The sequence below is a fragment of the Barbus barbus genome, assembly GCF_936440315.1.
Source record: "Barbus barbus genome assembly, chromosome: 45".
NCBI lineage: Eukaryota > Metazoa > Chordata > Actinopteri > Cypriniformes > Cyprinidae > Barbus > Barbus barbus.
Window position 1 is genome coordinate 7,275,067 of NC_136723.1, and position 16,120 is coordinate 7,291,186.

Genomic DNA, 16,120 nt, shown 5'->3' on the forward strand with positions numbered 1-16,120 from the left:
AATCAATGTTACTCACCTATCGAGAAGAAACATAGCAACCTCGGCGTCCGATCGCAGGCCTTCCCGCTCCATGAGTTCTCTCCAGTGCTGGAAAGCTGATCCAATATTTACACAGGTCCTATTTCTTGCCTTTTATCGTAACACTGTGTCTACACATTATAATCAGTGATGCTGTCTACACTGGAAGCCGCGCCGCGACAAATCCCCGACAGTAAACCGCTGCCGTGTTCTATTTATGACATATTGACACAAATTTCAAATGATTTTCAATGGTCGCTTTGTTGTGTCCAGTGTAGACAGACCGTGATAGGACAACTGTTGCATCCGGTGTAGACACGGTGTAAGCCTTCTTTTGTTCCGTAGACGTTTTCCTCTTTTGTTTTTTATCTGCCACCTCTATCTTTCTGTCGTCACTCGGCTCGGCTAATGTCCGTCATGTGCACTGATAAGCGCTCTCTCCTTTGTATCATGAGTAGACACGCCCCTTGCTGCTGATTGGCTACAAGTTTGTTTTGGAACACGGCCCCGATTCGTTTTCTAAATTTTTGATCAGTTAATGTCTTGTGAATTGAAAAGCTGCATGTTTGAAAGAAACAAATCCATCAAGATGTTCTGACATTGGGTGCTTCTAGTCAAAATTTTCAACTTCAGACGCTTTTAGTCAAAATACCAGTTTATAATTCATAATAACACTTCCTCCAGTGAGTTCATCTCCCGTTGTCCTCTCACATCAAAATCCACTGACATTTTTGTTCAGAACTGATTTGGCTGTTTTCACTTGTCACTTGTGTTTGATCTGTGCATATTTCTCTCATGATTCAGACGAGACGACTTTTACATTGGAGAAAGCTATTTTATAAACAGAGGACTTGTATTTTAGCCAGAAGAAATTGTTAAAAAGTTAAAATGTCGTAATGCTGGATTTGTTTTGTACAAATGTGCAGCTTCTCACTTCACAAGATATTAATCGATGGACTGGACTGGAGTGGTGTGGATTACTTGTGGATTATTGTGATGTTTTTATCAGCTGTTTGGACTCTCATTCTGACGGCACCCATTCACTACAGAGGATCCACTGGTGAGCAAGTGATGTAATGCTACATTTCTCCAAATCTGTTCTGATGAAGACACAAACTCATCTAGATTTTTTGCCTGATTTATCATCTGCAATGTGAAAATTGTATGTCCAACCATATGTTTAATACTTAATAGGAATGTAAACATACTATATTAGGTACCTTACCCTCTAAGGCAAAGATCTTGCTTCCTAAGGTATCCACGATGGTCACTAATGCTGCTTCATCCGACACATTGAAGAAATGATCGCTTTTGAGGTCGCTAGCAATAAATTCAATTTCGTCAATAAACTTCTTTATTTGTTCATTGGTTTTATTTTGTCGATTATAGTCACCAAGGACCTACAAAACACAAAATTACATGTGCCACGTTAAAAATGAACAGCAATCTATATTGTCTACTGAAACCATTGAATCCACGCACCATAGTATTTATTATGTTATTTTTTATCATACATGGATGGATATACTTACAGCAACAGCGAACCGCTCAATCCCATCTTTTTCACACTGATTAGTGACATTTATCAAATTGTAGTGGTCATGTGACTCGCCATCTGTGACGATCACCATGATTTTTTTGACCCCTGGTCTTGCTCCTCGCTCCACCGTAAAGGCCTCTTTCCTTTAGAAAATAAACAACATCAGGTCATGATTTTGTACAAAGTTTACAACTTTGTTTGAATTGACACACTGAAAATAATGATTATTTGGGGATTTTTCTGAAATCCAACGAGCTCCAGACTGCCGGTGAAAATGCTTTTAATTAATATAGTTTAATACAACTCTATTCATTACAAATTATAATATTGAAGCTCATGTTATCCAGAATACATTTTATCATAACATTTTCAAATTTAAAATTAGTCTTTGAATGTTATTGTTTGATACCTTGCTGTATCAATGCCGAGAGCTGTCATGGTTCTGTGGCCGGTTCTTTGAGATATAGTACCAGCTTTCGCAAGAAGGTCTTTTGTGTTATTGAACTGGCTGAGGTTGAAGACGTGGCCGACATCGTCTCCATAAGACACAATGCCCACCTGGAGAATCAAAAGCCCAAACAAAAAGTTACACATAAAGCTCAGGCGATGCTACAAAACATAGAGAGTTTGGGTGGCCCTCAGACACACCGTTGTTTCTCTCTGCTAAACGTCTCTGTCTGTGCTGACTCAAAAGTGAAGTCATTCTCTCAAAAAAGCCCTGCGAGCATTTATTTAACCATGGAATATGTGGTCTTCCCCCAGCTCAACGTTCTGGAGCCGTATTTTCCAGTGGTGTGCTCAAGAAAGCCTTTATTTCCCTAGGATCAAACCACCCAGTAGCTTCTCCATGGAAAGTCTTTATGTAATAGTCCTTGTAATGATGTTAGTGTAAGCTGATGACAGATCCACTTATGTGCGACTAACTGCACACAACATTGACAAAACAAATCGCTATGGTTTTTAACAAGTACACAATTCATAAAACAGTTTTAATTCCAACCACTAAAGGGTTTCACCCAAAAATGAAAATTATTTTATTATCAGTGTTATTGTAGTATCATTCAGACACTATTAGTTTTATTCAAAAATGTTTAATTACTTTTTGCATTTTTTGTTTCTATTTTCATTTCAGTTAAAGTTTTAGTTTTTTTTTTCTTCATTTTTATAAGTTATTGGGTTGTTTTATGTCTATCTAGTAATGCTGGGCAACGATTAATCGCATCCAAAATAAAAGTTTTTGTGTATGTATGTGTGTAATGTGTATATTTATTATGTATATACTAAGACACACACATACAGTATATATTTATATTCATATTATTTATAATATATCTAAATATATATATATATATAAACATATCCTATTTTTCTTAAATATATACATGCATGTGTCTGTATTTATGTATACATAATAAATATACACATTACACACACATATATTATGTACATATTTTTTTATATTTTGGATGCCATTAATCACGATTAATCGTTTGAAAGCACTAATATGTAGTTTTAATTTATTTAATTTATTTTTATTTTAGTACATTAAATAAAACTAAGTGAAAATAAGATATTGCTTTGGCAACTAGCTAAAATAAAATAGTCTTGCAACCACTTGAAATCACTAAAACTGATTTATAAAAAAGAAATTAATGCTAAACATAAATATAAAAAACTAATAAAATGAATAAAAATACCAATAAATATTAATATAATTTCTTTTTTACATTTACATGGAAATGAAAATGAAAGTTGAAAATATAAAAAAAAATAATAAATGCTATAATAGTACATAAATAATATTATGTTATATAAATTAATATTATATAAACTTTTCCAAACTTGGATACATTTATTTTGCCCTGTGGAAAAAAAGCTGTTGTTTTTTTTTTTTTTTGGGGGGGGGGGGGGGGGGGGGGGGTTTGTTCATACATTGAAAATCAATGGGGTCAAATGTTGTTCGAAACATTCTTCAAAATATCTTTTTTGAGTTTCAAAACAGGAAAGTCAGTCATAGATGTATGGAACCACTACAGGGGAAATAAATGATGACAAAATCTTCATTTTTGAGCCAACTATTCCTTTAAAAAATCAGCTTGAGTTAAACATCCAATGATGCAGTAAGTGGATATTTTTTTTTAACCTGATGTAATTTCTAATGTGTTTCAAGACAACATGTGTTTCAAGACAAACTACATCGTTGCTCTCCAGAGCACTATAATTACAAAAATCTCACCCGGGCTGGTCCGATTTCAATGCTCTGGATAAATTTTTGCAGGAAATCGGTGATGGGCTCCCACGGGTAGATGCTGTTGGAACCGTCCAACACTATGACAATGTCCATATCCTGCTTGCACTCTGAAACAAGTAAGTAAACTTAATGAGCACCTTCTTTACAATTATATAGTGAGAAAGAGAAATAAATACCACACTGCTTTCATTTAAATTCCTGAAAGGAAGCTTAATGCCAACAGCAAACTAGTAGGTTTACACAGGAAATACATTACAGCTAACTGAAACTGTGCGCACTTTTATAAAAATGTTTTGAAACATATTGAGCCATGAAATTGGAAGTGACGCTGACCTCGCTGTGACACAGAAAAGCAGTGATTAATCACAGCTTATGCTGTTTTTCCAGTCACTTTTTGTATATGGAAGAAACGAGATGTGACCTTTCATTAGAAACTCAATATAGTTTGTACATCTGTATATACCGTGGTAAATAAAGGCTTAGACTGAATGCTAACCAGCGCTATTTGCCATTAAGAATCAAACTGAGAATTCAAATTTGAATTTAATAATGCAGAATTGAAATGAAATGATGTGGGGGACAGTGCTGGTTGTTGCTATGAAACATCATACAGTATGTTTTATGATGAGTCACTGGTTCTGTGTTGCATTGGGAGATGTCAGCTCTCCTAAACACTGTCCTAACATGGACATGTGGCACAGGGGAGACCGGCTGCGGTTTACACGGCTGCAATGCGCTAATGTACACTCACAACACGTGTGTGTCGTACCTCGTACAGTCGGAGCGATGGAGTTGAGGACTTTGAAGGAGGAGCTGACATTCGAGCAGATCCCAGTGATGTACTGCTGTTTTCCACACATGTAGCCGTACTGAGGACCACAGGCCTGCCCAGAGGGAACGAGAGAGAGGGATTTGAGCACTGAGTAGCTGACATGACATGAAACTTTATGGTCTTCACAGAAAAAAAAGCCTAGCATTTTCTTGTCTTATATTTTCGTAATTTGGCCGGACAGCAAAGACTCATCTATACACATGTACAGTGCTATAAAAATTTATAGAAAAAAAAATACTTTAACTGAAATGGAAATAGAAACAAAAATTACACATGTATGCTGCAAGATTTGTTATGTTTTTTTTTTTTTAAATAAGTGTCTCTTATGCTCATTAATGTTGCATTTATTAAATCTAAAAAACAGTAATACTGTGAAATACTATTGCAATTTAAAATAAAGATTTAAATTTTAATAGACTTTGAAATGTCATTTATTCCTGAGATTCAAAGCTGAATTTTCAGCATCATTACTCCAGTCTTCAGTGTCACATGATCCTTCAGAAATCATTCTAATATGCTGATTTATTATCAATGTTGAAATTGTTTTAGAAATTTTGAAATTCTTTCAAAGTTTAAAAAATAACATTTAATTAAAAATGAATAAATGAATAATGAATAAATTACATTTTAAAATATATTCAGATATAAGCCCGTTATTTTAAATTGTAATAAAATTTGATAATATCACTGTTTTTACAGTATTTTTCATCAAATAAATGGAGCCTTGGTGAGCATAAGAGACTTCTTTCAAAAACATTAGAAAATTATACCGAACCCAAACTTTTGAATTATAGTATATACACATATATACACTCTTGTGGAGTGACTATTCCATTTGTAATGTAATTGTTGAGACTTGAGACCTCCCACAATTAATTATTTAATTTGTAATGTTTATGTGGAACTATTTCCGTTTCAGTCCTTTGCAGCATATGGAGCTGGAACTGCATATGGGAACAGTTGGAAACAATGTATCAAAAAGCTTAATACTACATGGCAATGTTTAGTTTTCATTACCTTCTATTAAACTGGCTATATGGAATATTTGTATATTAAAACGTCATTTGTCACACTGCAGGACCATTCAAATAAACTAGAGAAATGAACAAGGTGATCAAAAGTGCTGAATATGTCCAGTTGTCACTTGCTTTAATACAGATTCTTTAATACAGAGTTCTGTGTTACTCACCTTGTCAAATAAAATCCTAAAGCAATTTTTACAATAACTGGACTCAGTTCTAATGGAATCAACTAGGATCCTACTGAATGAAGTGAAATTTCTACTTTTCCATTGGATTTTTTTGTTTTATTTTTGCTCAGAATGTCATTTGGATTCCTGTTTGATCCCATTAAGTTCAGGTCCAAATTATTCCCCCTTTTTTGAGTACTGGAAAAGCTGTGTTTTCATGAACTGCAATCACAGATTGCTGACAATTTGTTCAGTCATAAAATATAACCAAACACAGACATAGTGCCAGCATGTCATGGCTGTTCTATAATTATAAACATTAAGTGGAAAACCGAGTATTTCCACAAAGCTTTTTTAATGTAATGATTTAAAAGGTCTGTGATCAGACACTATTAATTAACAGTGGCTGAAGTAACAGAAGACATATAAAGATCTCAGTGCAATCACATCCGCAGATGTTCCCTACCAGAAAGCCATTGCCGTCTGGGTTAACCACCAGCGTCGTCCCCATAGTCATGTTTTCCTTCACTTCATTTATGTTGGGAATTGTTGTGTTTTCTGTAAGAAAAATAGACAAATATGCACTCACAGTGAAAATCCTATGAAAAGAATATCTAAACAAAAATTCCCCTGCATTTTCCCATATAAGGACCCTTGAGATTGTCTTTCCTTTTTAAAAACAAAAAGCATTGGTAGGGTCCTTTTATGTGGGGTTTTAATGGAGAAAAACACAGTTTTGCAGCTTTTTTTGACCCTTCCTGCTTCACAAACAAACCATGCGAAAATAATGTAAGCCACGGGCATGAAAACAAGTACGAAAAATAATATAGTTAACCCATACAATCTACATTGTACATTAACATTGAGATATTTAAAAAGAGGAATTATAAAAGTGAAAACACTGAGAGTAGAGTCATCTGTTCTGAGATCAGAATTCCTGTTGGAAGTGTGTTATTTTGAGGCAGATACCTGAAGTAATGAAAGACGACATGCAACATTGAGTTATCTGGTGAAGGATTAAGTCATTATTTGTAGATTAGACATTAAAATGTTTTTTGGATCACTTCCTTTCTAGGCCTCCTCTGAGAGTCAGACATTGAGGCAGAGGTTAACTTAACGCTACAGACTAATGAGTCTTACAAACAAAACATTATATCATTGATCAAAATGTGCAGTGATGCAAAAATACTCTCTTAATGTGAGCATTATAGATCATACTTACACTCTGAATGCACATTCTTGGCTTTTGTATATTAGAATTCATGGTTCACGTTTTTACAAACATTTTACAAGCCGCGTCCAACGTTGTTTTTTCCACTCTAAATATGTTTTACTCAAAAATGCGTCACAATACTAAACTAAAATGAGTTGCGCATACTGTTGATTGTAAGTTAACTGCTGCACTTTGGCCTTTCTATCGCCAACTGTGGTTGAAATGTAACAATGCAAGTTACTTGCAAAGTTGTTTTCACGTAAATTGTGTTTCGGTACAGCTCTTCTGCGCAGATTAATCTGATGATTTTAGCTAAACCTTGTGAGTCTGTAATCACAATATCAGGCGCACTGACAGGGTTCATAACTGAAAAATGTGTTGTCTGAGCAAGTATCATATCTGCCACTATTATAGACAGAGATTATTTTCTTTTCTTTAAGAATGAACAACCAAACCAAATTTACCAAAAAATGAACCAATCACTCCAAATATAAACATATAAAATGGGGGTAATTAAAAAAAAAAAACAGGCTGATTTCTGTGAATTACTAGCTCAATAACAAAAACAGTAAGAGCCTCTGTACCAGGGTTGTCAGGTTTTCACAACAAAACCCGCCCAATTGCTACTCAAAACCAGCCCAAAAATAGCCCAACTGCATTTCGAGGGGGGTTCCCCGGTAAAAATTGCATTCCGGGGGTAAAATAAACGTTATCGGCGGGGATCCTCCGATAAAATTCACATTCCAGGGGACACTATATCAGTCTTTCTTCTTCGCAAAAGATCCAGAAAATCTGTATGTTTGTGAGGGCCATTTAGACCATTAATATTACAACTCAGAATATTAAGGTCAGTCATAGGTATACAAAATACAAGTTTGAGAATAAAACCAGATGAGTCTACCATTAAACCACCCCCCCCCCCCTTCCCATCACTATTCAAAAATATATATAAATATATATAAATACATTCCCATGAACTATGGCAGATCAAACTAAGAACAAACCTTGACCTGCCAGCACCCCTTAATATGGTCCGTGGTGTCAACAAAAACCTGCACATTACTGTAGCACCAACCTTTGGCCCCATAGTCACATATTGACTAAGTAGTATCTCTATTTTAAAAAAAATTATATATATATATATATTAGGGGTGAAACGATATCACAAACCGAACCGAAAGATCGCGATACACCACCCACGATACGAATACTCTCGGTACACGGTACTCTCACGCCCCCTGCTTCCCATTGTTGAGGTTAATGGCACTTATCTCTAACTAACTATTAATTTAAACAAATTTTTCTTTGCTTACATTTGATTAAATTGTATAAGTAACGACTAATAAGAGCTTTTTAAAGTTACTGTTTTCCAAGTGCATGTCATTTCACGTGACTTGGGAGTGAGCATCACACACGGTTGCTAGTATATGCAGGATGGCTGCTTCACATAGTACTGAAATTGCAGATCCCCCGGACACATTTAAGTCTCCTGTGTGGGAACACTTTGGATTCCAGTGGAGTACAGGAATGGAATTCGTGTCGTAGACAAAGCGCACACAATCTGTCGTAACTGTTTCACAAAACTCTCTTAGGGCACGTTCACATATCGCGTCTTTTGCGCGTTCAAGTTCCTTATTTCAAATGTAGACGCGCGGTATGCGCGCTCATAATGGAAGCGCCGCGCTCGTTTTTTCCAGGCGCATCCGCGCCGCATCGAGATAAAAAGAGACTTTTCAGAGCCGCAAGCGCACCGCAGGTCATGTGACAAGAACCAACCAATCAGCTTCCTCACCTTTTCCGTTACTTTGCAACCTCAGCAGCTTTTTTTTAAGTATGGGGTACACCCAAACACTGCGGCGTTTTTTACTTTTCTTAGTAAATAAACCTTGTAACAGAGTTACAGCAAGGGTTTTTCGGTGGTGGAAATCCATTGCTGAAATTTCCTTGTTGTAACGGAGAGCGCAGCTGATGGTTGCTTAGCACCAACGCCTCCAGAGCACAACCGCCCGAGCGCTTTGGAAAAAAGGAGAAAGCCTAGCGTTTTCCAAGCGTTTTTAGGCGCGATATGTGAACGGCCCCTTATACGACAGGAAACACATCTCATGGTGCGTTCACACCAGACGCGAATGAAGCGTGATATGCGCGAGTGATTTACATGTTAAATCAATGCAAAGGCGCGAATAGACATCCTGCGGCGCGATTCGCGCGAATGAGGCGACCGCATTTCAGTCAGAATGTGCTGCATGATGGTGTTTTTGAAAAAGAACTTAAAACTTAATTGAACTTCCAAATGTTTCTTAGAGTGGACAAGCCAGTGTTTATTTTTGACTAGAGTACATTGGAGTTTATTTATTTCATTTTAGTTTACTTCAGGTAAGCTGACTTCACTAAAGAGACAAATGTTTATTTCTGAGTACCTACATTGGAGTTATCTCATTTTAGTTTACTCTGTTAAGCTGGCTGCACTAAAGAGAGAAATGTTTTATTCTGACTAGTCTACATTGGAGGTATTTATTTCATTTTTGTTTAGTGCTGACTGCAATGGCCCCAAAACCGTGAACCAAACCGAACCGTGCCACTGCTGTATCGTTACACCCCTAATATATATATATATATATATATATAAAGGGAGAGAGAGAGAAGAAATACAACTAGAAACATAAATAAAATAACATCATAATCAGTAAGCGATACTGTACGCACAATGAAAGCTTCTAGTAACTATGAATTAAGAAGTGTACAGTGAAAGAGACAGTCACCCAACCATTTAGAGCATCTCTTCTCCGATTAGACAGCAAATGTCCAGCTGAAGCTTACTGAGAGCTGGTGGATGAATGGGATCTGAGAAAAACTCTTGCTTCTTCTGGGGAGTGTAGCATTTTAGGTTCACCTCGATTGAGAATGACCTTCAGCTTTGCAGGATAGAGAAGAAAATTCTGGATGCCAGCTTCTCTCATTTACTTCCTAACTGGCGCAAATGCACTTCTTTTTGCGGTGATTGGAGAAAAATCTGGAAAGAAAGACAGCGTTGCTCCGTCGAATGTTTTCACCGGGGCATGAAGTCTGGCGGCCCGCAGAATGAGCTCCCGTTCCGTGTACCGCAGCAGTTTAAAGATGAAAACCTGAGGTTTAACGCGATCTGAGGTGAGCCTTGTGTACACGCGATGCGCTCGCTCCACTTCAATCTCTTTGCCCGCCAGAGACGGGAGCCACGTCGGTAGCAATCTTTTCAAAAAGCCCATAGGGTCGTCCTTTTCGGAACCTTCAGGCAATCCGACCAGATGCAGATTGCTGTGCCTATTGCGATCCTGTAAGTCCACAACATAAAAAGTAAAGTAAAGTCGTGACGTATTGTCAAGTATGGTGACCCATACTCGAAATTGGTGCTCTGCGTTTAACCCATCCAAGTGCACACACACAGCAGTGAGTAGTGAACACACACACACACACACACACACACACCCGGAGCAGTGGGCAGCCATTTATGCTGCGGCGCCCGGGGAGCAGTTAGGGGTTCGGTGCCTTGCTCAAGGGCACCTCAGTCGTGGTATTGAGGGTGGAGAGAGCGCTGGACATTCACTCCCCCCACCTACAATCCCTGCCGGCCGGGGACTCGAACCCGCAACCTTTCGACTACGAGTCCGACTCTCTAACCATTAGGCCACGAACATGTTGCTCAAGCGCGGCAACGCGCCTATCGTGATCTACGACGACTTTCTTTTGTTCTTTCATCTCCCCTGTAAGAAGATCCAGTTTAGAGCATAGCGACTGAACAACTGACATGTGAGAAGCGAACTCGTTCCGCATCGCCGTCAACTCGGTTCTTAGAATGTCCTCAAAGTGTGTAACAGTGTTCGCCATCTTGTCCACCATATCGCTCGCGGTCGGTAACTTAGATTTCTTCTTAATCGGAGAAGCCGACGGAGACAACTTCTGATGTTTCCGATTGCATGCATCAGTGAAAGTATTATTAATAAATAAAACGAAAAAAAAAACAACTGCAAAAAGGGCCAAACATACGGAGCTCTACTCAAGTGCGACTAGGTTCATGAGCACGACACGTGACTCCCGTAATTGTTTTGACTTTAGGACTGAGGAAGGGTGTATCATCTCCCCTCTCTGGAGGTTTTATTTTGGAAAGATGATTTGAGAACTTCATTCTCAAATCTGGAGGAGTTTGCATGCCAAGTCAAAGTGCCATGTTAGTGCATGTTTATCTGCTTAAATCTGCTAGTACCCTTGAGTCACGCAGCAGTGTTTGGGACAGTCAAAGTAGTACCAGCTGAGGAAGTATGACAATTTCTCGCCAACTGAGGTAATGTCTGTTACCCTTCCTATAACAAGTTTTCTGGTATAACCACACCCACAGAGTAAAAGCACACAGTAAATACAGACAGATGATACACAGCAATGAACAAAAATAGCTTGCGGAAAACATGATGGCGCTAACCGAACACACAAATGTTTTCAAGAAGGCCACCTCTCACCTGGCAAAAGGAATTTTTCACATCCAGTGGTTTTGTTTTGTCCCACGGGGCACCTGTAGACGTCTCCGGTCCGTTTAGCCGGCTGTCCAGTCAGAGGAGAACCAATCAGAACCCTGCAGAACAAGCAGGAAGTAAAGAGCGGGGTCATTTATCCCTGACCGCAAAAAAACCCTTGGGCTTTGTGAGAAAGTGGAAGCACGCTGAGCCAAAGTGCAGTTGATTGATTCGCCAGTTTTCCAGTGGGAACAAAAAGCATAACATAAATATGCACATGCTTATTTTTAAATATTACTGTAAAATGGAACATACGTGAAATGTCAGAACAATGGGGAGAAAAGAGTTTCTTTTTTTGGAACAATAACTGTTAGAGAGTTTGAATATGATATTGACGGATATGTGATGTTTTACCATTGAAGCCCACTGTGATTTATGCGCTTTAAAGTGAGATAACATGAAAGGTTGTTTATGTTTCATTATGTTCTGTGCTACATCTGAGTGCACTTAGCTGAATAAAAGAACACTTGCCATGTTCTTCAGGTTTCTAATGGCGGTTTTTGACAACAGTGCTAAAAGTAGACATCCTTGTGTAAGCATGTAAACAACTCAAGTCATTGGCATTCCTGTGCACAAGTGGGCCTTCACACAGTAGTGGATACAAGCGAGAGCCCATGCAATCTTCCCTTGTTACAACTTTGAACACCAGTCACCTCCAAAATCTACAAACAATATATTTTAGCCTTGACCGACTGATGATTCACAAAAAATACAAACATTTTAATACAAACATTTAACCTCATGTCATTTCAAACCTTGTTTGCGTCTGTGGAAAACAAAAGGAGAAATATGGAATAATGTCCTGGCTGCTCTTTTCCATACAATGAAAGTGAATGGGGGTTGTTAAGTTCAAATAATACCATACAATAATGGCACCAAAAAGCAGCATGACGTTTATCCACATAAGTCTTCTAAAGTCATATGAGAACTTTGTGTGAGAAACAAGCTGTAATTTAAGTCACATTCTCCTCCACCGTAACTTTAAAATCTCATTTGTGGTCAAATACATTGAAATATTATGCATGAAAGACACATCAATAAATACGGCTACAAGACATTCGAGAAACATTGTGCAATTTGCACAAAGTCACTGATGTCTTAAACCACTTCTAGGATAATTTTATTATGCTTTATGTAATTTTTGATGCTCAACACCTTCCGCTTCTATTCACATTCATTGCAAAATATATTTTTTGGACAAAAAAAGGTGAAGAAATCCAATCATTGAGGTTTGAGAAGTCAATTTAAGTCATGTCCTCTAATTTTTAGTTAATGAAAACCTTTTGAATAAAAATACTTAACATCTAAAGCCAACTTGAACAGAATGTCAATAAAATAACAGTAAGTTCTTGTAGAAATCTGATTTCTTTGGTTCTTCAAAGAAAGTGCTGTATGAATGTTTTTTAAAGCTTTCTATTAAACAATTTTTTTTTGCTTCGCTGTTGTTGTGATCCTCAAAAAACCCTAATGTACTCTTTAAAATCCATCCCGATCATGTCTGTCAAATCATCTAACTATGCTAAACAGGTCATTGGCAAGGTTTACAAGTCAGTCAAGGCCACCTGTGAGAGGTTTATGTAAAGCTGTCTTGGGGGTTTCACACCAGCTGAGGTGTTTGTCTGGAAGTAGAGGGTTAACCATTACAAGGAGTGCTAAAATGTGCTGCTGGACCCGTTTTTAAGAGACTACAGATGTTTGAATTCACAATATGAGGTTTCGCTGAGGGGAGCTGTTTCATACAGTGTTCGTAATGGAGATAGCAGGCCTTAGTACATTAGCTTGATGACTTTATTGGAAAAAAAACCCGAGTCATTACAAAAGCAGACTACATCAGTGGTGCTCATAGGTTTACAATGACAATTCCTGGCATTATTATGGGATGGTTCTGAGTGATATTGCTTATTATTATGTAGTAAATTATTGCATCAAAACCACTTGCCATCGTCATGACACTCAAGCATGTGAATTGTTTTGGTTGTACAAAATGCTAAATAGAGGCAAAAAAGCAATGACCAATCAGAATTCAGTATTCAAATAATTCAATGATATTATCAATGTCGGTTCAATTTTGAATGGCGAATATTCTAATCACATACATCAAGTGGAGATTTTCAAACTTTCAAATCTAAAGGTTCTAATAATATTCAGTAAATACTAAAATAAATAGCATATCTAGGGCCAGTTTTACTAACAGCTTGCGCCAATGCAAACCATTTTAATTTTGGCGTTAAAATAGTACTGTCAGGATTTACTAAAGATATGCAGTGAAGAATTAGCGCTGAAAAAGCGTGGACAGTTATTTTTGCACCTGACCTTATTGAATATGCATTTGTAGGAGTTTCTCTTTGAGATGCAAAATTTATGGGAGGAGAGTATTAAAATGAATCACACAACGCGTTTACTAAGATTTGCGCTCATCAAATTATCGGTATTTGCGCCATTATTTAATTCCCCAAAAAAGCATGTCTTAAACTATTTTGCGCTTGAGAGAACAGAGAGCGTGTGGGTAGAAGGGACAGGGTTTTTTCCACACGTATTAATTTATTTGGAATGCCAAAAGAGCATATTATCTGAACATATTGTTTGCCAAGCCATGTTATTTTTTAATTTGCTTCAAGAAATAAAAGATGTCTTGGAACCCTCAACTAGGAGTCACGCAAAACCAGGTCTAGGGTTGCAAAAAGGTGGAAAATTTCCATTAAATTTCAGAAACATTCCAGAAATTTTGGAACCTTTCCAGGATTTTTTTTAATCATCCGGGAATTTTTGGAAAGTTTCCGGAAATTTACCGCAAATTTTACACCCCTTTGCAACCCTAGACCAAGGTCTCTGAAAACTTCTTGCAACCCTTAATTTTTTGGCCTCCAGTTTTCAACAAACTGTGGCTTCTTAATTGTTTATTTGCGACTACCCTAATTTGCGTTGCGCTTGGTCAATATGTAAATTAGATGTTGCATCTGTGTTCTTTAATTTGCGCATTGTCAGTAAATAACCCGCAGAAATTTCCACACCCATTGGTGCTGTTTTTTTACGATACAAATCGTTGCAAAGAAGCTCTACAGGAAATTAAGTTTCCACAATATATTTATATATTGCAGAAGCTTAATATATTTAACTTATGACAAAATTTGGTAATTCTGTATACTCTGTATATTCTGTATGTTCTAGCCCGCAAGCATTTATAGATATAATATAAAAACATACCACTTTCCCTCACTGTTCTCAAATTGTTGGACGGTGTATCCGAACATGTCCTCCATTGGTCCACTGAAAGACATCTGGTTCTTCTCGTCAACATTGAAACATGACAACCATGGCAGCAGAGCTATGAAGAAACATACAATAAAAAAGACAACATAAACATTACATACAATATGCATATCGCTTTCCCTTATAAATAAGACTAAGGGTCAGTTTGTCCAATAAAAGAAACATTTCCAATGAGCTGATAATATAAATACTAGTATTTACTAGCATGAATGGAACATTAGCTTACAAGTTACTGCAAATACTCAGCTGTTTATTAATTGTTAAATATTTATAATGAATATTAATATACATAAGTAAATAAACACACAGACTTTTAATTTCCCTGTTTTGTTTTGGGAGAGAGAGAGAGAAATAGTCCCAGTTGTTCATGCCCAGTTGTGTGGGAATTAAACATGCGAATCCTACGGGGAGCAATGCAATCATAGTAGGCAGAGGAATTTCACGTAGCCATGCTGACCTCTTGGACAATGTCCTCTTCATGAAGACAACCAGAGTCTGACTTTTAGTACTGTATATAAAAGGAGAACTAAGTATAGTGTTTAAATACTTCATTGTGCAGAGGCCACAGAGAGTCTTTTCGCATGTTGTGTGCAAAGGAATTCCAGTCATGATTTATTCAATTCCAGGATTTGGAAGGGAATTGTGAAGATTAACAAATCACTGTGGTGTTGAGTAGATGCTGGATCTGGGTGAAAACACGAAGAGACAGAAATCCAGTTGTGCTGCCTTATGTCTGTTATCTGTCGATAAGTCATCTTCTGAGCTAATGAATGTAGAACATCTAGTCATGACTCAATGAGGAAACAGTATGTTCGTGGGCATGCCTCATATGAATGTCTACTCCCGCTTTCCATTGAGGCTTAACTTCTGAGGACGATATGCATGATGAGTGGCCATCTGAAAGACCAGACCAAAGACCATTTATACACTCGCTACTTTGACAGGCAAGACACAACCAATGTGTTTTGGAAAAACAAGCAAAAGAAAAAAAGAAGACAAAAAGATGAAGAATGCAGAAGAAGAAGAAACATGTTCATTAGACACTTGCTGGGCCTTTTTTGGCTGGAGGAAATGCTGTTTTGTTTTTAGTTAGATTTGCAAGTTAGATAAGCAGAATGAATTTCCTCTGCAATCTAGACGGAAGCAATGTGTTATAATAAGAGAAGGAACAAGAAGCTGAACATGAAGACGTTCAAAATACGAAGCTCATGAAAGTTATGATGCAGAAGAGGCTGAAAAGGAGCTAAAATAGAAAGAATCTGAGGA

The 16,120-nt window shown here is 37.3% G+C and overlaps 1 protein-coding gene across 1 annotated transcript in view; it reads right to left on the bottom strand.

Moving 5' to 3' along the window:
• LOC306864217 (integrin alpha-1-like) overlaps window positions 1-16,120 on the bottom strand; it is a 51,836-nt gene that overhangs the window by 22,102 nt on the left and 13,614 nt on the right. Inside the window, exons 2-9 of the mRNA XM_079408054.1 lie at window positions 14,789-14,909; window positions 11,531-11,643; window positions 6,297-6,388; window positions 4,579-4,693; window positions 3,795-3,916; window positions 1,968-2,116; window positions 1,551-1,701; window positions 1,244-1,418 (exon numbers count right to left, since the gene is read on the bottom strand). Of these exons, the coding sequence (XP_079264180.1) occupies window positions 1,244-1,418; window positions 1,551-1,701; window positions 1,968-2,116; window positions 3,795-3,916; window positions 4,579-4,693; window positions 6,297-6,388; window positions 11,531-11,643; window positions 14,789-14,909 (1,038 nt within the window). The remainder of the gene's footprint in view (window positions 1-1,243; window positions 1,419-1,550; window positions 1,702-1,967; window positions 2,117-3,794; window positions 3,917-4,578; window positions 4,694-6,296; window positions 6,389-11,530; window positions 11,644-14,788; window positions 14,910-16,120) is intronic.